The sequence below is a fragment of the Hippocampus zosterae genome, chromosome 4 (genome assembly GCF_025434085.1).
Source record: "Hippocampus zosterae strain Florida chromosome 4, ASM2543408v3, whole genome shotgun sequence".
NCBI lineage: Eukaryota > Metazoa > Chordata > Actinopteri > Syngnathiformes > Syngnathidae > Hippocampus > Hippocampus zosterae.
Window position 1 is genome coordinate 1,259,447 of NC_067454.1, and position 21,333 is coordinate 1,280,779.

At 46.1% G+C, this 21,333-nt stretch overlaps 2 protein-coding genes across 5 annotated transcripts in view; both read right to left on the reverse strand.

Annotated features, from left to right (window-relative positions):
- LOC127599097 (major histocompatibility complex class I-related gene protein-like) overlaps nucleotides 1-2,128 on the reverse strand; it is a 157,543-nt gene extending 155,415 nt beyond the window's left edge. The window contains exons 1-2 of the mRNA XM_052062782.1: nucleotides 1,925-2,128; nucleotides 30-296 (exon numbers count right to left, since the gene is read on the reverse strand). Of these exons, the coding sequence (XP_051918742.1) occupies nucleotides 30-296; nucleotides 1,925-2,009 (352 nt within the window). The 5' untranslated portion in view covers nucleotides 2,010-2,128. The remainder of the gene's footprint in view (nucleotides 1-29; nucleotides 297-1,924) is intronic.
- A 1,742-nt stretch (nucleotides 2,129-3,870) lies between these two features.
- On the reverse strand, nucleotides 3,871-20,625 carry LOC127599071 (major histocompatibility complex class I-related gene protein-like). 4 transcript variants are annotated; one of them, XM_052062740.1, is made up of 7 exons: nucleotides 20,236-20,620; nucleotides 19,618-19,884; nucleotides 19,260-19,538; nucleotides 18,826-19,134; nucleotides 18,577-18,684; nucleotides 18,482-18,499; nucleotides 17,988-18,339 (listed from the first exon to the last, which is right to left on the reverse strand). In XM_052062740.1, the coding sequence occupies exons 1-7, from the start codon at nucleotides 20,291-20,293 to the stop codon at nucleotides 18,269-18,271; spliced, it is 1,110 nt and encodes a 369-aa protein (XP_051918700.1). In that variant the 5' UTR covers nucleotides 20,294-20,620; the 3' UTR covers nucleotides 17,988-18,268. The 4 variants fall into 4 exon arrangements, with proteins under 4 accessions (XP_051918697.1, XP_051918698.1, XP_051918700.1 ...); XM_052062739.1 differs by having other exon boundaries at nucleotides 18,577-18,687; nucleotides 20,236-20,617; XM_052062737.1 differs by lacking the exons at nucleotides 17,988-18,339; nucleotides 18,482-18,499; nucleotides 18,577-18,684 and adding exons at nucleotides 3,871-4,298; nucleotides 5,652-5,754 and having other exon boundaries at nucleotides 18,929-19,134; nucleotides 20,236-20,625.
- Between the last annotated feature and the right edge of the window lie 708 nt (nucleotides 20,626-21,333).

The following is a 21,333-nucleotide window of genomic DNA, read 5'->3' on the forward strand; positions in this document are numbered from 1 at the left end:
CGAAAAAGGCTACGAAAAGTAAAGCGGACCTTCAGATTGGTTGAAAGCCCTTCTCGCGGTTTCCAGAAAAGATCTGAAGAAACCCTCAAAAACCATGGCGACGTTTCTCTGCCTTTCCCAAAAGTTTGCATCCTCTGCTTTGGCTTCTCTCATCCAGTCAGTTCTGGGCTCCAGTATCTTGCTCTTGCTGTCATAGTACATCACGGCAACGTTGTCGACATGAACGACATCCACATGGTCTGGTAAGTTGGCAATTCCAGTTGAAACTGTGACGAAATACTCCAGTGAGTGGATTGCTGAAAGAAAACAAAGAAAGAAAACATCAACATGAGATTCACACATCTATCTGGATTTCAAAAACGCTCGCCATCGTTGGGTTCATGCCACTCTCAAATTCACGATGCTTGATCGACTTTGTCGAGGATCTTCTTTTGAGCTGACTTTTCTCCAACGCTCCATGAGAGCAGCCAAACTGGTCTGGACGGGATCAATATAATATAATAATAATATAACATTATAAAGTGCACATCTAAGGTACACTAATACTCGGCCTATTGTATGTATTTAGAGTTGCATACTTCATTTTCTCAAGTTTGCTTTCAACACAGCAGTCTGTTTCTGTATGTTTGTTGAAGAATAACGAGACACCGGACACTAGTGATCATTATGTGCCGCTATGTTCGAAACTGTCGGCCTTACAAACAAGCATACGCACTTCCCCCGTGCTGCAGGGGCAAACCATTCTGAAAGGGGGCGGGGGGGGGTTGACTCCCCCTAACACAGTCAGGCTATGTTGATTGTGTTGGTCCTTCTTGCGCGGAAGTCTCTCTACGGTTTTGTGTAGACCTCATTTCGAATGACTACACTTGGTTCGATGACAACACTGGAGACATTTTACTTTCGCGAGGTCGCTACCACTGTAGCGCACTGTCACTGTGAGACGAACACAGAGAAGTCCAGCTCTATTTATATGGACACAGAACACTACAACCTTCCACACAAAATAGTTCCAAACAAGTAACAATCGCGTCAGTGGCATACATCGTATACCTGTATGATACAGAGAGAGAGAGAGAAGAACAGATAACTTTGGTCTTGTCAGTGGAGCAATATGGCAACTTTTTAAAAGTAAACTTTCCATTCATAAACTCTTTAAGTATCTGTTTTCGGTGTCTCGCGCTGCCGTGGCTGGCAAAACGGACATGGGCGTGGACTTCTGCAGCGCGCTTGTTGTTTTGTTTCTGGTGTATTTATAGAGCAGCGTACATCCGCTTGTGACGTGTGCCACGTTAATCGCGAGAAAAAATTTAATCCCGTTAAAATTCATTTAAATTAATGCCAATAAAAACGCGCTAAACTGGCAGCTCTAATATATATATAAGTGTTGTAAGACTATGAGAGAGATTTCGAGTGACGCCAAAGTCAGCAAGTGCTGTCATTTCAAAGTGAAACTGTCGACATTCCACATTGAGAGATGTCACTCGTGATCTAAAAATCTGTTCGCCACACAGGTCTTTTTGGTTTTTGTTTTTGCTCCACTTCCATCCACACCTCATCAAAATGTTGAAGAAAATTCGAGAGGTAAAGGGGAACCTGTGGCTTAAATTTATTGGAATGCCCGCTGGCCCAAACCAAAATTCACTGTCCACTGATGAACACGCGACGGACCGTCAACCCGACAACAAAACAGGACCGACTGGTCTTGTGTCCCACGTTCCCCAGAAACCAATACGCCATGTAAAAGCTTTCAAGCACAGTTACACTGAAGACAATATGACAAAACATAAACACCATTATGTCAATTGGTATCTGACCACAAAGACGAATAATGGCTTCCTTAATTAAATAAAATGACTGAAGCCCAAACACAAGGTAGCATCGTGGAAAGACATCGCAGATGAACTTGGCAAACAAGTGGACTTACCAGGCATCACGATGTCTGTTTGAACAATCACAACAAACGCAAGCCAGTTCACAATGATGACCAGCGGGAATAAATTTAAAAACATTTGTAAAAAAAAAGCTAATTTAGTTTTGTTTTAGTCCCACGTAGTGCTGCTGTTTGTGAATGGCCACACTTAATCAGGTTTGTCCAGTTCTTTTCCGGGCACCCATAGCTCCGCCCCTGGCACAAATTGACGTGACAAATGAACACGATTAATTGATTGACACCAGCGGGGAAATGTCATTCAATGTATCTTTTTTTTTTTTACACGCCATAATAAACGTTCGGGAAGACGGGCATCGAAAAAAAGGAAGAGGATATCAGATGCTACTTTGGGAAAGAGAGTTTCTTTCACTTTTGACTCACCACAAGGTGCTTTCAAGGACTGCCAACAAAACGGGAAATCTCATACGTCCAGCGAAAAAAAAAAAAAAAGGTGGGCAAGGCACCAAATTCCAGGCCCGCCATTGCAACTAACCCACGTAGATGATGACACTTTCACGTGATGTAAAGCAGTTTTTGAAGCCACCACAACCATGTTGACGTTTTTTTTTTAACCTTTCCTCTCCTGTTAAACAGTCACCATATTGGAGGTTTATGAGCTGCTGAGAAAACAAAACAAAAGAAAAAAAAATCTAATCTTTGTGTTACCTGTGACAAAGTGAACAGTCTTTGTGTGTCATCGAAAAACGTGGGTGATTTCATCCAAGATCCATCCATCCATTTTCCGATCGGCTTCATCCTCACGAGTGTCGCTGGGGTGCCGTAACCACCACAGCACAATCACTAGCTGACTGTGTTGCTGTTTGTACATTCAACAAGTTAAGATATTTTTGCACTAAGGAAAGCAATTTTGTGTTGTTCTGAAATGTTATGAACAAAACAAAATAACAGGAAAAAAGGGGGAGATGCCGCATAAGGACGACATTACATGCATTGAACTTTACGACAGCAGTTTGACATGCCGTAAAGCGCTGCTATCGGGTGACCATAGCAACCGACCTCGTGCTGCACGATTGACAATTCTAGCCACCAAAAGAACTAAATCGCCAAGATCATCTTCACGCATCAGCAAGAATTGTGCACGTAGCTCTGACAGTATCGTAACAAAGCGATTCAAGTTCTCATCACTCCATGGTGAACTCCAGAAATGATGAAACTGACATCACGCTGCGCATATATTTGGTGGCCTAGGCAAAAACAGCCGAGAAATTTGCTGTCGCCCATCTGCTTTAGAATATCTGCTTCCGATCGGGGGGGTGGGGGGGGGCATCTGAACAATGAGCAACACAGCCAAGCGTGTGTGTCTTCTGCACGCATATCCATCCATCCATCCATCATCTACTGCTTATTCGGGGCCGGGTCGCGGGGGCAACAGCTTTAGCAGGGAAGCCCAGACTTCCCTCTCCCTAGCTACTTCGTCCAGCTCTCCCCGGGGGATCCCGAGTCGTTCCCAGGCAAGCTGGGTGACATAGTCTCTCCAGCGTGTCCTGGGTCTTCCTCGGGGTCTCCTCCCGGTGGGGCATGACCGGAACACCTCACCGGGGAGGCGCTCAGGAGGCATCCGAATAAGATGCCCAAGCCACCTCATCTGGCTCCTCTCGATATGGAGGAGAAGCGGCTCGACTCTGAGCCCCTCCCGGATGACCGAGCTTCTCACCTTATCTCTAAGGGAGAGATAACGCATAACGTCCCATAAATACTGACCCCCCCCCCCACCCCAACCCCAAAAAAAGACAATTTAAGCTGTTTCATGCCACTTATAGTTTACCGTCAAACTAAACATGAAACAAAGAGAATTGCATTTTGTGTGTTTAAAATAGACAAACAACTTTTATTTAAAGGAAGGCACGGACAGCTTAAGGCAAACAAATAATAGAAAGCGCCGTTGTGGGCTGACGATTAGCATTAAGAGTTGCTCATATTCTTGTTTGCGTCCATGACACATTACCACGGTGTTGCGCCGGCCGCTGTGTCCTGTACCGGGACGTTGAAAAGCACAAAGTTGCACTCGTGAAGCGACATGTGCCACATGAAGCCATTCACGGGCCGACTTAATGAGGACAACACGGGTCAATTCGTTCAAAAAATGTTACAAATTACAATGAAATTTGTCATCTTTTGAGACGATGCACCCCGCGGACACAGAAAAACATCAACATTACCACAAAGCACTGCATCGCCCCGTAGACAATACAATACAATACAACACATGCTAATATATATAGCGCTTTCACAACAGCGGCAGCTGTAACACAGCGCTTTACAAAACAGTTAACATAAAGTAAAATAATAAACACAACACATAACATAAAACATAAGACGAGGAAACCAATCCAAGCATTTCGGGTTTCTGCAAAAGAAAATGAAAAACAGCACGTGAGGAAGAGGAAACCCCCACTTTGCATCCATTCTATCAAGTGTGATTGGCGTTTGAGATGCGCATCAATTGCATTGAACATCTGAGACTTGGGGTGGCCCTGTAGTCCAGTGGCTTCACGTCGGCTTCACAGTGCAGAAGTACCGGGTTCGATTCCAGCTCCGGCCTCCCTGTGTGGAGTTTGCATGTTCTCCCCGGGCCTGCGTGGGTTTTCTCCGGGTGCTCCGGTTTCCTCCCACATTCCAAAAACATGCATGGCAGGCTGATTGGACGCTCCCCAGGTGTGAGTGTGGGCGTGAATGGTTGTTCGTTTCTGTGTGCCCTGCGATTGGCTGGCAACCGATTCAGGGTGTCCCCCGCCTACTGCCCGAAGACAGCTGGGATAGGCTCCAGCACCCCCCGCGACCCTAGTGAGGATCAAGCGGTTCGGAAAATGGAATGGATCTGAGACTTGTGCTTCACATGAGCGTCGGCAGGAAGTCAAGTACAAATACTATATCAATATCTTTGACGGAGATATTGGGATCATAAAAAATGGACAGCAGTGACCGTGATGAACAGGAACCAGGGTACATGAATCGCAATAGTTTTTTTTTTTTCCTTTTTTGTTTTTCTATTCATTTCACAATTTCCAAGCAACCTGAGCTGGCTCTATGTTGATTTCATTGAGTTACTTATATACACATTTATAAGGTAGCACTGTACAAGAATCCAAAATAATTCTTGGGCAGGATGTCTGAGTCGCCTCCGAGATAGGGGGGAGGAGCTTGATCATGCCAGAGGGACTTTGAGAGCAACTGGCTGAGGTCATTCAGTTCAGCATGCCTAACCGGTCTGCTCCCTGGAGGAGGGACAGACACCAGTGGAGTCTCACAACTCGTCGGGGAACACCTTGGGTCCCCAGGCTCCTTATCTAAAGGCGCCAGTCTCCAACTTGGGTCTTAAACTGGACAGTGATTGGAAAGTGGACCGGCAAATCGGTGCCGTTGTCCAATCTGGCTTCTTTCATCTTCGGCAGCTGGCTAAGGTCCAGGCTCTCCTTTCTCATTTTTGCCTTCAACATATATCGGTTGGATTAGTGTCATGCACTTGACTTTGGAGTCAGCCAATCCTCCATGAAGCCCCTCCAGTTGGTCCAGAATGCTGCTGTTCATCTCCTGACCGCTACTCATAAGAGGGAACACAGAACTCCTACTCTGGTATCCCTTCGCTGGCCACCGACACATTTGAGCGTTCCATTTAAGATCCTGTTATTTGTTTTCAAATCTCGAACTGGCCTGGCCCCACCTTAACCTCTCCGAGCTCCTCCGAACACACGTTCCTCACCTTCAATGCGTGCGTTGCTCAGGATGTTTCCTCTCTCCAGCTTGATGACAATTTCGCCCTTGATACCAGCCAGCTGAAACACGCACTCGTACTGGCCCTCCACCTCATCCGTCACATTCACTTTCAGATTGACCATCATCTGGAAGGTCCCGTCGTGGTTGGGCAGAATTTGGCCATGATCCACGTCCTCGTGGAGCTGCTCACCCTCTTTCCTCCAGAACAGGTCGGCCACGTCCGGGTAGAAACCTGTCGCGTGGCAGGTGACCGGAGAGTTCGGCGTCTTCTGAAGAAGAGACACCTTGGGAAGCTCTGCACAGAAAGTGACATGACATGAGATAAAACGGAGACAATGGATTTTGTTCAGAAGGGTACCCAGGTCACGGATGGAGGTCGGAGGACGAAGCGGCAAAATAGCGTCATCATGTGATCATCATGTGATCATTACCTGTTCTCATGAGGATGCTCCGCCCGTAGTACACCAGCTTCTTCAAAAAAGAAGGACAAAGCTCCGAGTAGTAATACTGCCGGAGGTCTCTTTCAATCTCGTTCAAGTCAAACTTGTGTTTGATGGCAAGAGCCTGCGGGCCCTCTATGGACCACGCGAATGTATTCATGTCCAACAACAGGACGTGCTCATCTTCATATTTCATCTTTTCCCAAGCATCGACAGCATCGGTCTGGTCATCCCATTTGCAGCCAAACGTCGCCTGCCCAAAGTGGACACCTGAAAGGATGACAAAAGCGTCGGAAGGCAATCGGAAATCTGATGAGCGCCGAAAAAGGCTACGAAAAGTAAAGCAGACCTTCAGATTGGTTGAAAGCCCTTCTCGCGGTTTCCAGAAAAGATCTGAAGAAACCCTCAAAAACCATGGCGACGTTTCTCTGCCTTTCCCAAAAGTTTGCATCGTCTGCTTTGGCTTCTCTCATCCAGTCAGTTCTGGGCTCCAGTATCTTGCTCTTGCTGTCATAGTACATCACGGCAACGTTGTCGACATGAACGACATCCACATGGTCTGGTAAGTTGGCAATTCCAGTTGAAACTGTGACGAAATACTCCAGTGAGTGGATTGCTGAAAGAAAACAAAGAAAGAAAGAAAACATCAACATGAGATTCACACATCTATCTGGATTTCAAAAACGCTCGCCATCGTTGGGTTCATGCCACTCTCAAATTCACGATGCTTGATCGACTTTGTCGAGGATCTTCTTTTGAGCTGACTTTTCTCCAACGCTCCATGAGAGCAGCCAAACTGGTCTGGACGGGATCAATATAATATAATAATAATATAACATTATAAAGTGCACATCTAAGGTACACTAATACTCGGCCTATTGTATGTATTTAGAGTTGCATACTTCATTTTCTCAAGTTTGCTTTCAACACAGCAGTCTGTTTCTGTATGTTTGTTGAAGAATAACGAGACACCGGACACTAGTGATCATTATGTGCCGCTATGTTCGAAACTGTCGGCCTTACAAACAAGCATACGCACTTCCCCCGTGCTGCAGGGGCAAACCATTCTGAAAGGGGGCGGGGGGGGGTTGACTCCCCCTAACACAGTCAGGCTATGTTGATTGTGTTGGTCCTTCTTGCGCGGAAGTCTCTCTACGGTTTTGTGTAGACCTCATTTCGAATGACGACACTTGGTTCGATGACAACACTGGAGACATTTGACTTTCGCTAGGTCGCTACCACTGTAGCGCACTGCCACTGTGAGACGAACACAGAGAAGTCCACCCGCTCTATTTATATGGACACAGAACACTACAAACTTCCACACAAAATAGTTCCAAACAAGTAACAATCGCGTCAGTGGCATACATCGTATACCTGTATGATACAGAGAGAGAGAGAGAAGAACAGATAACTTTGGTCTTGTCAGTGGAGCAATATGGCAACTTTTTAAAAGTAAACTTTCCATTCATAAACTCTTTAAGTATCTGTTTTCGGTGTCTCGCGCTGCCGTGGCTGGCAAAACGGACATGGGCGTGGACTTCTGCAGCGCGCTTGTTGTTTTGTTTCTGGTGTATTTATAGAGCAGCGTACATCCGCTTGTGACGTGTGCCACGTTAATCGCGAGAAAAAATTTAATCCCGTTAAAATTCATTTAAATTAATGCCAATAAAAACGCGCTAAACTGGCAGCTCTAATATATATATAAGTGTTGTAAGACTATGAGAGAGATTTCGAGTGACGCCAAAGTCAGCAAGTGCTGTCATTTCAAAGTGAAACTGTCGACATTCCACATTGAGAGATGTCACTCGTGATCTAAAAATCTGTTCGCCACACAGGTCTTTTTGGTTTTTGTTTTTGCTCCACTTCCATCCACACCTCATCAAAATGTTGAAGAAAATTCGAGAGGTAAAGGGGAACCTGTGGCTTAAATTTATTGGAATGCCTGCTGGCGCAAACCAAAATTCACTGTCCACTGATGAACACGCGACGGACCGTCAACCCGACAACAAAACAGGACCGACTGGTCTTGTGTCCCACGTTCCCCAGAAACCAATACGCCATGTAAAAGCTTTCAAGCACAGTTACACTGAAGACAATAAGATGACAAAACATAAACACCATTATGTCAATTGGTATCTGACCACAAAGACGAATAATGGCTTCCTTAATTAAATAAAATGACTGAAGCCCAAACACAAGGTAGCATCGTGGAAAGACATCGCAGATGAACTTGGCAAACAAGTGGACTTACCAGGCATCACGATGTCTGTTTGAACAATCACAACAAACGCAAGCCAGTTCACAATCATGACCAGCGGGAATTAATTTAAAAACATTTAAAAAAAAAAGCTAATTTAGTTTTGTTTTAGTCCCACGTAGTGCTGCTGTTTGTGAATGGCCACACTTAATCAGGTTTGTCCAGTTCTTTTCCGGGCACCCATAGCTCCGCCCCTGGCACAAATTGACGTGACAAATGAACACGATTAATTGATTGACACCAGCGGGGAAATGTCATTCAATGTATCGTTTTTTTTTTTACACGCCATAATAAACGTTCGGGAAGACGGGCATCGAAAAAAAGGAAGAGGATATCAGATGCTACTTTGGGAAAGAGAGTTTCTTTCACTTTTGACTCACCACAAGGTGCTTTCAAGGACTGCCAACAAAACGGGAAATCTCATACGTCCAGCGAAAAAAAAAAAAAGGTGGGCAAGGCACCAAATTCCAGGCCCGCCATTGCAACTAACCCACGTAGATGATGACACTTTCACGTGATGAAAAGCAGTTTTTGAAGCCACCACAACCATGTTGACGTTTTTTTTTTAACCTTTCCTCTCCTGTTAAACAGTCACCATATTGGAGGTTTATGAGCTGCTGAGAAAACAAAACAAAAGAAAAAAAAATCTAATCTTTGTGTTACCTGTGACAAAGTGAACAGTCTTTGTGTGTCATCGAAAAACGTGGGTGATTTCATCCAAGATCCATCCATCCATTTTCCGATCGGCTTCATCCTCACGAGTGTCGCTGGGGTGCCGTAACCACAGCACAATCACTAGCTGATTGTGTTGCTGTTTGAATATTCAACAAGTTAAGATATTTTTGCACTAAGGAAAGCAATTTTGTGTTGTTCTGAAATGTTATGAACAAAACAAAACAACAGAAAAAAGGGGGAGATGCCACATAAGGACGACATTACATGCATTGAACTTTACGACAGCAGTTTGACATGCCGTAAAGCGCTGCTATCGGGTGACCATAGCAACCGACCTCGTGCTGCACGATTGACAATTCTAGCCACCAAAAGAACTAAATCGCCAAGATCACTTCATGCATCAGCAAGAATTGCGCACGTAGCTCTGACATTATTGTAACAAAGCAATGAAAGTTCTCACTCACCCCCCCCCCCCCCCGCACTTTTTTTTTCATGGCGAATTCTAGAAATGATGAAACTGGCATCATGCTGCGCATATATTTGGTGGCCTGGGCAAAAACAGCCGAGAAATTCGCTGTCGCCCATCTGCTTTAGAATATCTGCTTCCGATCGGGGGGGTGGGGGGGGGGGGCATCTGAACAATGAGCAACACAGCCAAGCGTGTCTCCTGAATGCAAAACGCCCCAAAGATAGCCTCTGCCGACTTTTTCTTGATTGTGTATGCAAATTACAAGTAATATATCCGAAAAACACTCCCATCTTCATTTACATACCACGCCCCTGGACGGCCCCGATGGGTCGCCCCTCAGACCGCCCCTGAAGACCAAACCATTCCCCGAGTACCAGCACCCACATCCATAAACCAAGAGAAACATCGACATTTTAAACGCACGGGTCGGCAATTATTTTCCTGGGGGGGTGGGGGGGGGGGGCAAATGAGAAGCAGAAAATATTGTGGAGGGCCGGGCCAAAAGTTAGAAATAGAAAAATAAAGAAGACAGCACAACGTCTTTGTATGCTAGTGATAATGCAACATTCTCCTCCATCATCATACACAGCACCGGTTCTCCTCAAGGATGTGTACTGAGCCCCTTGTTGTTCACGCTCTACACATTTGACTGCTCCTGCGACTCTTATCAGCGGTCCAGTTTGCGGAAAATTTTTAACATGATAACAATCAAACCATTCGAGGAAATGTTCATTTGCTCGAGCCACAAGCAATTCACTCTGAGCATGGAAATTGCCAGAAATCGGACTGAGTAAGAATCGCTTCCTTGTTTTTCAAAGTCTCGTAGATTTGAGTCTTTCCGACTCCAGGCGTCTCCTGAATGTTTCGTACTTTGTTACCCGCTTCGTTTAATCAGATACATATCACATTCCCTTCCATGGTCATTACTCTCTCCCCCTTTCTTCGTCTCCCCCCCCCCCCCTCCCTGTGCTCTGCAACCTGAAGTAACTACGCCACCTGGTGTTGAAATACCTGTCATTACAAGTCCAAACGAAATGAATGCAATCAAACCTTAATTGGGCACCAATCTTCAACGGGCCAGATTAAAAAGACCAACGGGCCGGATCCGGCCCGCGGGCCGTAGTTTGCCAACGAGTTGTCAGTTAACATGCGCTTGTGGGTCCCTTTAGCTCCAATTGACCCCCGATTCTCTGTGCTCCATTTGTGTGCAAGATGTGTGAACACACGCGTTCGAGGTCAATCAAGCATGGAACAAAATGAAACTTTTGAAACATGATCACATTGCGTTTGTCTATCCTCTAACACCCCCCCCCCCCCCGCAAAATAAGACAATTCAGGCTGGTTAATGACATTCATGGTTTACCGTCAAACTCGACAAAAAACAAAAAAAAACAAAGAGAATTGCATTTTGTGTGTTTAAAATAGACAAACAACTTTTATTTAAAGGAAGGCACGGACAGCTTAAGGCAAACAAATAATAGAAAGCGCCGTTGTGGGCTGACGATTAGCATTAAGAGTTGCTCATATTCTTGATTGCCTCCATGACACATTACCACGGTGTTGCGCCGGCCGCTGTGTCCTGTACCGGGACGTTGAAAAGCACAAAGTTGCACTCGTGAAGCGACATGTGCCACATGAAGCCATTCACGGGCCGACTTAATGAGGACAACACGGGTCAATTCGTTCAAAAAATGTTACAAATTACAATGAAATTTGTCATCTTTTGTGACGATGCAGCCCGCGGACACAGAAAGACATCAACATTACCACAAAGCACTTCATCGCCCCGTAGACAATACAACACAATACAATACATGCTAATAGCGCTTTCACAACAGCGGCAGCTGTAACAAAGCGCTTTACAAAACAGTTAACATAAAGTAAAATAATAAACACAACACATAACATAAAACATAAGACGAGGAAACCAATCCAAGCATTTCGGGTTTCTGCAAAAGAAAATGAAAAACAGCACGTGAGGAAGAGGAAACCCCCACTTTGCATCCATTCTATCAAGTGTGATTGGCGTTTGAGATGCGCATCAATTGCATTGAACATCTGAGACTTGGGGTGGCCCTGTAGTCCAGTGGCTTCACGTCGGCTTCACAGTGCAGAAGTACCGGGTTCGATTCCAGCTCCGGCCTCCCTGTGTGGAGTTTGCATGTTCTCCCCGGGCCTGCGTGGGTTTTCTCCGGGTGCTGCGGTTTCCTCCCACATTCCAAAAACATGCATGGCAGGCTGATTGAACACTCTAAATTGTCCCTAGGTGTGAGTGTGAGTGCGGATGGTTGTTCGTCTCTGTGTGCCCTGCGATTGGCTGGCAACTGATTCAGGGTGTCCTCCGCCTACTGCCCGAAGACAGCTGGGATAGGCTCCAGCACCCCCCCCCCCCCCCCCCCGCGACCCTAGTGAGGATCAAGCGGTTCGGAAAATGGAATGGATCTGAGACTTGTGCTTCACATGAGCGTCGGCAGGAAGTCAAGTACAAATACTATATCAATATCTTTGACGGAGATATTGGGATCATAAAAAATGGACAGCAGTGACCGTGATGAACAGGAACCAGGGTACATGAATCGCAAGTTTTTTTTTTTTCCTTTTTTGTTTTTCTATTCATTTCACAATTTCCAAGCAACCTGAGCTGGCTCTATGTTGATTTCATTGAGTTACTTATATACACATTTATAAGGTAGCACTGTACAAGAATCCAAAATAATTCTTGGGCAGGATGTCTGAGTCGCCTCCGAGATAGGGGGGAGGAGCTTGATCATCCCAGAGGGACTTTGAGAGCAACTGGCTGAGGTCATTCAGTTCAGCATGCCTAACCGGTCTGCTCCCTGGAGGAGGGACAGACACCAGTGGAGTCTCACAACTCGTCGGGGAACACCTTGGGTCCCCAGGCTCCTTATCTAAAGGCGCCAGTCTCCAACTTGGGTCTTAAACTGGACAGTGATTGGAAAGTGGACCGGCAAATCGGTGCCGTTGTCCAATCTGGCTTCTTTCATCTTCGGCAGCTGGCTAAGGTCCAGGCTCTCCTTTCTCATTTTTGCCTTCAACATATATCGGCTGGATTAGTGTCATGCACTTGACTTTGGAGTCAGCCAATCCTCCATGAAGCCCCTCCAGTTGGTCCAGAATGCTGCTGTTCATCTCCTGACCGCTACTCATAAGAGGGAACACAGAACTCCTACTCTGGTATCCCTTCACTGGCCACCGACACATTTGAGCGTTCCATTTAAGATCCTGTTATTTGTTTTCAAATCTCGAACTGGCCTGGCCCCACCTTAACCTCTCCGAGCTCCTCCGAACACACGTTCCTCACCTTCAATGCGTGCGTTGCTCAGGATGTTTCCTCTCTCCAGCTTGATGACAATTTCGCCCTTGATACCAGCCAGCTGAAACACGCACTCGTACTGGCCCTCCACCTCATCCGTCACATTCACTTTCAGATTGACCATCATCTGGAAGGTTCCGTCGTGGTTGGGCAGAGTCTGGCTCAAGTCCACATCCTCGTAGAGCTGCTCACCATCTTTCCTCCAGAAAAGGTCGGCCACGTCCGGGTAGAAACCTGTCGCGTGGCAGGTGACCGGAGAGTTCGGCGTCTTCTGAAGAAGAGACACCTTGGGAAGCTCTGCACAGAAAGTGACATGACATGAGATAAAACGGAGACAATGGATTTTGTTCAGAAGGGTACCCAGGTCACGGATGGAGGTCGGAGGACAAAGCGGCAAAATAGCGTCATCATGTGATCATCACGTGATCATTACCTGTTCTCATGAGGATGCTCCGCCCGTAGTACACCAGCTTCTTCAAAAAAGAAGGACAAAGCTCCGAGTAGTAATACTGCCGGAGGTCTCTTTCAATCTCGTTCAAGTCAAACTTGTGTTTGATGGCAAGAGCCTGCGGGCCCTCTATGGACCACGCGAATGTATTCATGTCCAACAACAGCACGTGCTCATCTTCATATTTCATCTTTTCCCAAGCATCGACAGCATCGGTCTGGTCATCCCATTTGCAGCCAAACGTCGCCTGCCCAAAGTGGACACCTGAAAGGATGACAAAAGCGTCGGAAGGCAATCGGAAATCTGATGAGCGCCGAAAAAGGCTACGAAAAGTAAAGCGGACCTTCAGATTGGTTGAAAGCCCTTCTCGCGGTTTCCAGCAAAGATCTGAAGAAACCCTCAAAAACCATGGCGACGTTTCTCTGCCTTTCCCAAAAGTTTGTATCGTCTGCTTTGGCTTTTCTCATCCAGTCAGTTCTGGGCTCCAGTATCCTGCTCTTGCTGTCATAGTACATCACGGCAACGTTGTCGACATGAACGACATCCACATGGTCTGGTAAGTTGGCAATTCCAGTTGAAACTGTGACGAAATACTCCAGTGAGTGGATTGCTGAAAGAAAACAAAGAAAGAAAACATCAACATGATATTCACACATCTATCTGGATTTCAAAAACGCTCGCCATCGTTGGGTTCATGCCACTCTCAAATTCACGATGCTTGATCGACTTTGTCGAGGATCTTCTTTTGAGCTGACTATTCTCCAACGCTCCATGAGAGCAGCCAAACTGGTCTGGACGGGATCAATATAAAGTTGAATGCCTCAAATGGCGCGCCGCTACATAGAGCTTGCAGAGTCATTTTCTCCAGAGGCGTCAGTTTCCGGCAGATGCGCCATCGTCACAAAAATACTTGTTTCAAAGACGCAAATGTCGCAAAAATGAGATGCCAACAACTTGCCACACACAACAACTCAAGTGGAGCATCAAGTCCAAACTTTACACGCATCTTTAAAGTCGCGACTTGAGCACTTGGTGCTTCCGATCACCATGGCGGCCATCTTGACGTTCAAATTGAAACTTAAATCGACTGCATTTCTTGAAAACAACCACCGCTAGATGCAAAGTGCTGTACGTGGAGGAAAAAGAATTCATACAACAAACAATACGTTCACAACAAAGAACAGTACAGAGCACAAAAACAGTCAAACTAAACATCTCGTCTCCCGCTGAGTCGAAAGCTAAAGATTAAAAACTGAGTTTTAAAATGTGGCCAGCGAGAGAGCTTGCCCGAACGTTCATTTCACAATGAAACACGGACACCATTTCTTCAACGTGTGGAGAAGTTGCCCGTTTGTTGACATGCGACCTTTGTCGTCAGCCGAGCATTTTGCATCGCCTTGCAGCATGTTTTGTTTATTTGGTTTACTTTGGTTTTCACGGGCTTTATGTGGATCTTTAAATAGCGACGAAATATTCCGATGAGTTCTTGTGCCACTGCGTAGCGTAACCTGATACCTTTTTTTCTGTTTGTGTGTAATTAAATTGGAAAATATGAAGTTTAGAAAAAAAAGATAATTTGTTTTCATACCTTGGAAGTGTGAGGCTCGGAATGACAGGAATGAAGCTTGCTGTATATATATATATATAAGTGTTGTAAGACTATGAGAGAGATTTCGAGTGACACCAACGTCAGCAAGTGCTGTCATTTCAAAGTGAAACTATCGACATTCCACATTGAGAGATGTGGAATGTCGAATGTCGAATGTCACTCGTGATCTAAAAATCTGTTCGCCACACAGGTCTTTTTGGTTTTTGTTTTTGCTCCACTTCCATCCACACCTCATCAAAATGTTGAAGAAAATTCGAGAGGTAAAGGGGAACCTGTGGCTTAAATTTATTGGAATGCCCGCTGGCCCAAACCAAAATTCACTGTCCACTGATGAACACGCGACGGACCGTCAACCCGACAACAAAACAGGACCGACTGGTCTTGTGTCCCACGTTCCCCAGAAACCAATACGCCATGTAAAAGCTTTCAAGCAAACTTACACTGAAGACAATAATATGACAAAACATAAACACCATTATGTCAATTGGTATCTGACCACAAAGACGAATAATGGCTTCCTTAATTAAATAAAATGAGTGAAGCCCAAACACAAGGTAGCATCGTGGAAAGACATCGCAGATGAACTTGGCAAACAAGTGGACTTACCAGGCATCACGATGTCTGTTTGAACAATCACAACAAACGCAAGCCAGTTCACAATCATGACCAGCGGGAATAAACATAAAAATTTTTTTTAAAAAAAGCTAATTTAGTTTTGTTTTAGTCCCACGTAGTGCTGCTGTTTGTGAATGGCCACGCTTAATCAGGTTTGTCCAGTTCTTTTCCGGGCACCCATAGCTCCGCCCCTGGCACAAATTGACGTGACAAATGAACACGATTAATTGATTGACACCAGCGGAGAAATGTCATTCAATGTATCGTTTTTTTTTACACGCCATAATAAACGTTCGGGAAGACGGGCATCGAAAAAAAGGAAGAGGATATCAGATGCTACTTTGGGAAAGAGAGTTTCTTTCACTTTTGACTCACCACAAGGTGCTTTCAAGGACTGCCAACAAAACGGGAAATCTCATACGTCCAGCGAAAAAAAAAAAAAGGTGGGCAAGGCACCAAATTCCAGGCCCGCCATTGCAACTAACCCACGTAGATGATGACACTTTCACGTGATGTAAAGCAGTTTTTGAAGCCACCACAACCATGTTGACGTTTTTTTTTTTAACCTTTCCTCTCCTGTTAAACAGTCACCATATTGGAGGTTTATGAGCTGCTGAGAAAACAAAACAAAAGAAAAAAAAACTAATCTTTGTGTTACCTGTGACAAAGTGAACAGTCTTTGTGTGTCATCGAAAAACGTGGGTGATTTCATCTAAGATCCATCCATCCATTTTCCGATCGGCTTCATCCTCACGAGTGTCGCTGGGGTGCCGTAACCACAGCACAATCACTAGCTGATTGTGTTGCTGTTTGAATATTCAACAAGTTAAGATATTTTTGCACTAAGGAAAGCAATTTTGTGTTGTTCCGAAATGTTATGAACAAAACAAAACAACAGAAAAAAGGGGGAGATGCCACATAAGGACATTATATGCATTGAACTTTACGACAGCAGTTTGACATGCCGTAAAGCGCTGCTATCGGGTGACCAAAGCAACCGACCTCGTGCTGCACGATTGACAATTCTAGCCACCAAAAGAACTAAATGGCCATGATCACTTCATGCATCAGCAAGAATTGCGCACGTAGCTCTGACATTATTGTAACAAAGCAATGAAAGTTCTCACTCACCCCCCCCTCCCCCCGCACTTTTTTTTCATGGCGAATTCTAGAAATGATGAAACTGGCATCACGCTGCGCATATATTTGGTGGCCTGGGCAAAAACAGCCGAGAAATTCGCTGTCGCCCATCTGCTTTAGAATATCTGCTTCCGATCGGGGGGGGGGGGGGGGGGGGGGCATCTGAACAATGAGCAACACAGCCAAGCGTGTCTCCTGAATGCAAAACGCCCCAAAGATAGCCTCTGCCGACTTTTTCTTGTGTATGCAAATTACAAGTAATATATCCGAAAAACACTCCCATCTTCAATTACATACCACGCCCCTGGACGGCCCCGATGGGTCGCCCCTCAGACCACCCCTGAAGACCAAACCATTCCCCGAGTACCAGCACCCACATCCATAAACCAAGAGAAACATCGACATTTTAAACGCACGGGTCGGCAATTATTTTCCTGGGGGGGTGGGGGGGGGGGGGGCAAATGAGAAGCAGAAAATATTGTGGAGGGCCGGGCCAAAAGTTAGAAATAGAAAAATAAAGAAGACAGCACAATGTCTTTGTATGCTAGTGATAATGTAACATTCTCCTCCATCATCACACACAGCACCGGTTCTCCTCAAGGATGTGTACTGAGCCCCTTGTTGTTCACGCTCTACACATTTGACTGCTCCTGCGACTCTTATCAGCGGTCCGGTTTGCGGAAAGTTTTTAACATGATAACAATCAAACCATTCGAGGAAATGTTCATTTGCTCGAGCCACAAGCAATTCACTCTGAGCATGGAAATTGCCAGAAATCGGACTGAGTAAGAATCGCTTCCTTGTTTTTCAAAGTCTCGTAGATTTGAGTCTTTCCGACTCCAGGCGTCTCCTGAATGTTTCGTACTTTGTTACCCGCTTCGTTTAATCAGATACATATCACATTCCCTTCCATGGTCATTACTCTCTCCCCCTTTCTTCGTCTCCCCCCCCCCCCTCCCTGTGCTCTGCAACCTGAAGTAACTGCGCCACCTGGTGTTGAAATACCTGTCATTACAAGTCCAAACGAAATGAATGCAATCAAACCTTAATTGGGCACCAATCTTCAACGGGCCAGATTAAAAAGACCAACGGGCCGGATCCGGCCCGCGGGCCGTAGTTTGCCAACCAGTTGTCAGTTAACATGTGCTTGTGGGTCCCTTTAGCTCCAATTGACCCCCGATTCTCTGTGCTCCATTTGTGTGCAAGATGTGTGAACACACGCGTTCGAGGTCAATCAAGCATGGAACAAAATGAAACTTTTGAAACATGATCACATTGCGTTTGTCTATCCTCTAACACCCCCCCCCCCCCCCGCAAAATAAGACAATTCAGGCTGGTTAATGACACTCATGGTTTACCGTCAAACTCGACAAAAAAAAAAAAAAAAACAAAGAGAATTGCATTTTGTGTGTTTAAAATAAAACATACAACTTTTCTTTAAGAACGACACCGCTAGCTGAAGGCTAACGAATAATGCAAATCACCGTTGTGGGCCAACGATTAGCATGGATAGCTGCAGTGGCTCTTGGAGCAGATCTTGGAGCAACATGTGCAGACGGACATGATGACAAAACCCAGACGCATAAGTTCTTTATCGTGTCTATGGAACGTTGTCACGGTGTTGCTCCCGCCGCTGTGTCTCGAACCGCTTTTGACCTTTCCGGCGAGCTCGGCACTTGGGCACCTTGAAAAGCACAAAGTTGCACTGGTGAAGCGACATGTGCCACATGAAGCCATTCACGGGCTGACTTGATGACGACAACACGGGTCAATTCGTTCGAAAAAAAAAAAGTTACAAATTCAAATGAAGAAAAGATTGGACTTACTCGCTGGTGCGTAATCGTCTGCAAGGAAGGACAAGGTGAGATCGGATGGCAGAGAGCGAAAACTGCTGTCTTTGTAAACGGCTCGTGTCGCTCACCCGCTTTGCGTGGATGACACTTGATGACCACGATGGCCACGAGGACGAGCACCAGAGCGAGGACCGCCAACGGGGCGGCGATGGCAACAGTCCTCCTCTTCTTTTCTTCTTCTGCAGCAAAAGAGGATGAAAAACAACACGTGAGGAAGAGGAAACCCTCACTCTGCAGCACATCTGCAGGCCAAAAATCTCGAACTGGCCTGGCCCCACCGTAACCTCTCCGAGCTCCTCCGAACACACGTTCCTCACCTTCAATGCGTGCGTTGCTCAGGATGTTTCCTCTCTCCAGCTTGACGACAATTTCGCCCTTGATACCAGCCAGCTGAAACACGCACTCGTACTGGCCCTCCACCTCATCCGTCACCTTCACTTTCAGATTGACCATCATCTGGAAGGTCCCGTCGTGGTTGGGCAGAATTTGGCCATGATCCACGTCCTCGTGGAGCTGCTCACCGTCTTTCCTCCAGAAAAGGTCGGCCACGTCCGGGTAGAAACCTGTCGCGTGGCAGGTGACCGGAGAGGACGGCGTCTTCTGAAGAAGAGACACCTTGGGAAGCTCTGCACAGAAAGTGACATGACATGAGATAAAACGGAGACAATGGATGTTGTTCAGAAGGGTACCCAGGTCACGGATGGAGGTCGGAGGACCAAGCGGCAAAATAGCGTCATCATGTGATCATTACCTGTTCTCATGAGGATGCTCCGCCCATAGTACACCAGCTTCTTCAAAAAAGAAGGACAAGCCTTGGTGTAGTAATGCTGCCGCAGCTCCCTTTGATTCTCGTTGAAGTCAAACTTGTGTTTGATGGCAAGAGCCTGCGGGCCCTCTATGGACCACGCAAATGTATTCATGTCCAACAACAGGACGTGCTCATCTTCATATTTCATCTTTTCCCAAGCATCGACAGCATCGGTCTGGTCATCCCATTTGCAGCCAAACGTCGCCTGCCCAAAGTGGACTCCTGAAAGGATGACAAAAGCGTCGGAAGGCAATCGGAAATCTGATCAGCGCCGAAAAAGGCTACGAAAAGTAAAGCGGACCTTCAGATTGGTTGAAAGCCTCTCTCACGGTTTCCAGCGAAGACCTGCTCAAATCCTCAACAATCATGGCGACTTTTCTCTCCCTTTCCCAAAAGTCTGCATCGTCTGCTGTGGCTTCTCTCATCCAGTCATTTCTGGGCTCCAGTATCCTGCTCTCGCTGTCGTAGTACATCACGTCAACGTTGTCGACATGAACGACACCCACGTGGTTTGGTAAGTTGGCAATTCCAGTTGAAACCGTGACGAAATTCTCCAGTGAGTGGATTGCTGAAAGAAAACAAAGAATGAACCTGTGGCTTAAATTTATTGGAATGCCCTTCGGCCCAAACCAAAATTCACTGTCCATTGATGGACACGCGACGGACCGTCAACCCGACAACAAAACAGGACCGACTGGTCTTGTGTCCCACGTTCCCCAGAAACCAATACGCCATGCAAAAGCTTTCAAGCCCAGTTACACTGAAGACAAAAAGATGACAAAACATAAACACCATTTTGTCAATTGGTATCTGACCACAAAGACGAATAATGGCTTCCTTAATTAAATAAAATGAGTGAAGCCCAAACACAAGGTCGTGGAAAGACATGAAGATAAACTTGTCAAGCAAGTGGACTTACCAGGCATCACGCTGTCTGTTTGAACAATCACAACAAATGCAAGCCAGTTCACAATCATGACCAGCGGGAATTAATTTTAAAAACATTAAAAAAAAAAGATGATTTAGTTTTGTTTTAGTCCCACGTCGTACTGCTGTTCGGGAATGGCTGCATTTAATCCGGTTTATCCGGTTCTTTTCCGGCCACCTCCGCGCCTGGCGCAAACTGACAGGTGACAAAATGGGCGAACGGGAAATGATCACGATTAATTGATTGACACCAGCGGGGAAATGTCATTCAACTTGTCATTTGTTTTTTTTTACACGGCATAATAAACGTGCGGGAAGACGCGCATCGAAGAAAAGGAAGATGATATCAGGCGCTGCTTTGGGAAAGAGCCGGAAATAGTTCAACTTTACTTTCACTTTTGACTCAGCTCAGGGTGTGTTCGTGGTGCTTTCAAAGACAGCCAACAAAACGGGAAATCTCAACGGTAGAGAAAAAAAAACACATAACATACACAATCAACGAGTAAAACCGAGCAACCTCACTCGGATTGGCTCGAAAGTAATTACTATTTTGCTTAGGCCTGAGCACAAAAAGGGCAGAACGACGACATTTGTAGCAAATAACGGCTGAGAGGGTACAATCAAACAAATCCGTGAAGATGTAAATTCACGAATGGCGAATCGTACAAATGCGGTGGGCCGCTCACCGGACTTAAACGCACGCAAACACTACCGATGACGTTCACGGCGTGCTGCCTGGATTGTCGTGGCACAAGGTGGCACTACACCAGAGTGGTCTGTGTGTATAACATTCATTCATCTTCCGAGCCGCTTGATCCTCACTAGGGTCCCGGGCGGTGTGGAGCCTATCCCAGCCGTCTCCGGGCAGTAGGCGGGGGACACCCTGAATCGGTTGCCAGCCAATCGCAGGGCACACATAGACGAACAACCATCCACGCTCACACTCACACCTAGGGACAATTTAGAGTGTTCAATCAGCCTGCCACGCATGTTTTTGGAACGTGGGAGGAAACCGGAGTACCCGGAGAAAACCCACGCAGGCCCGGGGAGAACATGCAAACTCCACACAGGAAGGCCGGAGCTGGAATCG

Bases quoted from the DNA above. Each gene is read 5' to 3' on its own strand.
- LOC127599071 (XM_052062737.1), bottom strand. From the start codon at position 20,293: ATGATTGTGAACTGGCTTGCATTTGTTGTGATTGTTCAAACAGACAGC. The intron at 19,539-19,617 runs GTCCGCTTTACT...TCATCCTTTCAG, and splicing joins GGCTTTCAACCAATCTGAAG to GAGTCCACTTTGGGCAGGCG. The intron at 4,299-5,651 runs GTGAGGAACGTG...TTTCTTTTGCAG, and splicing joins GAGCAACGCACGCATTGAAG to AAACCCGAAATGCTTGGATT.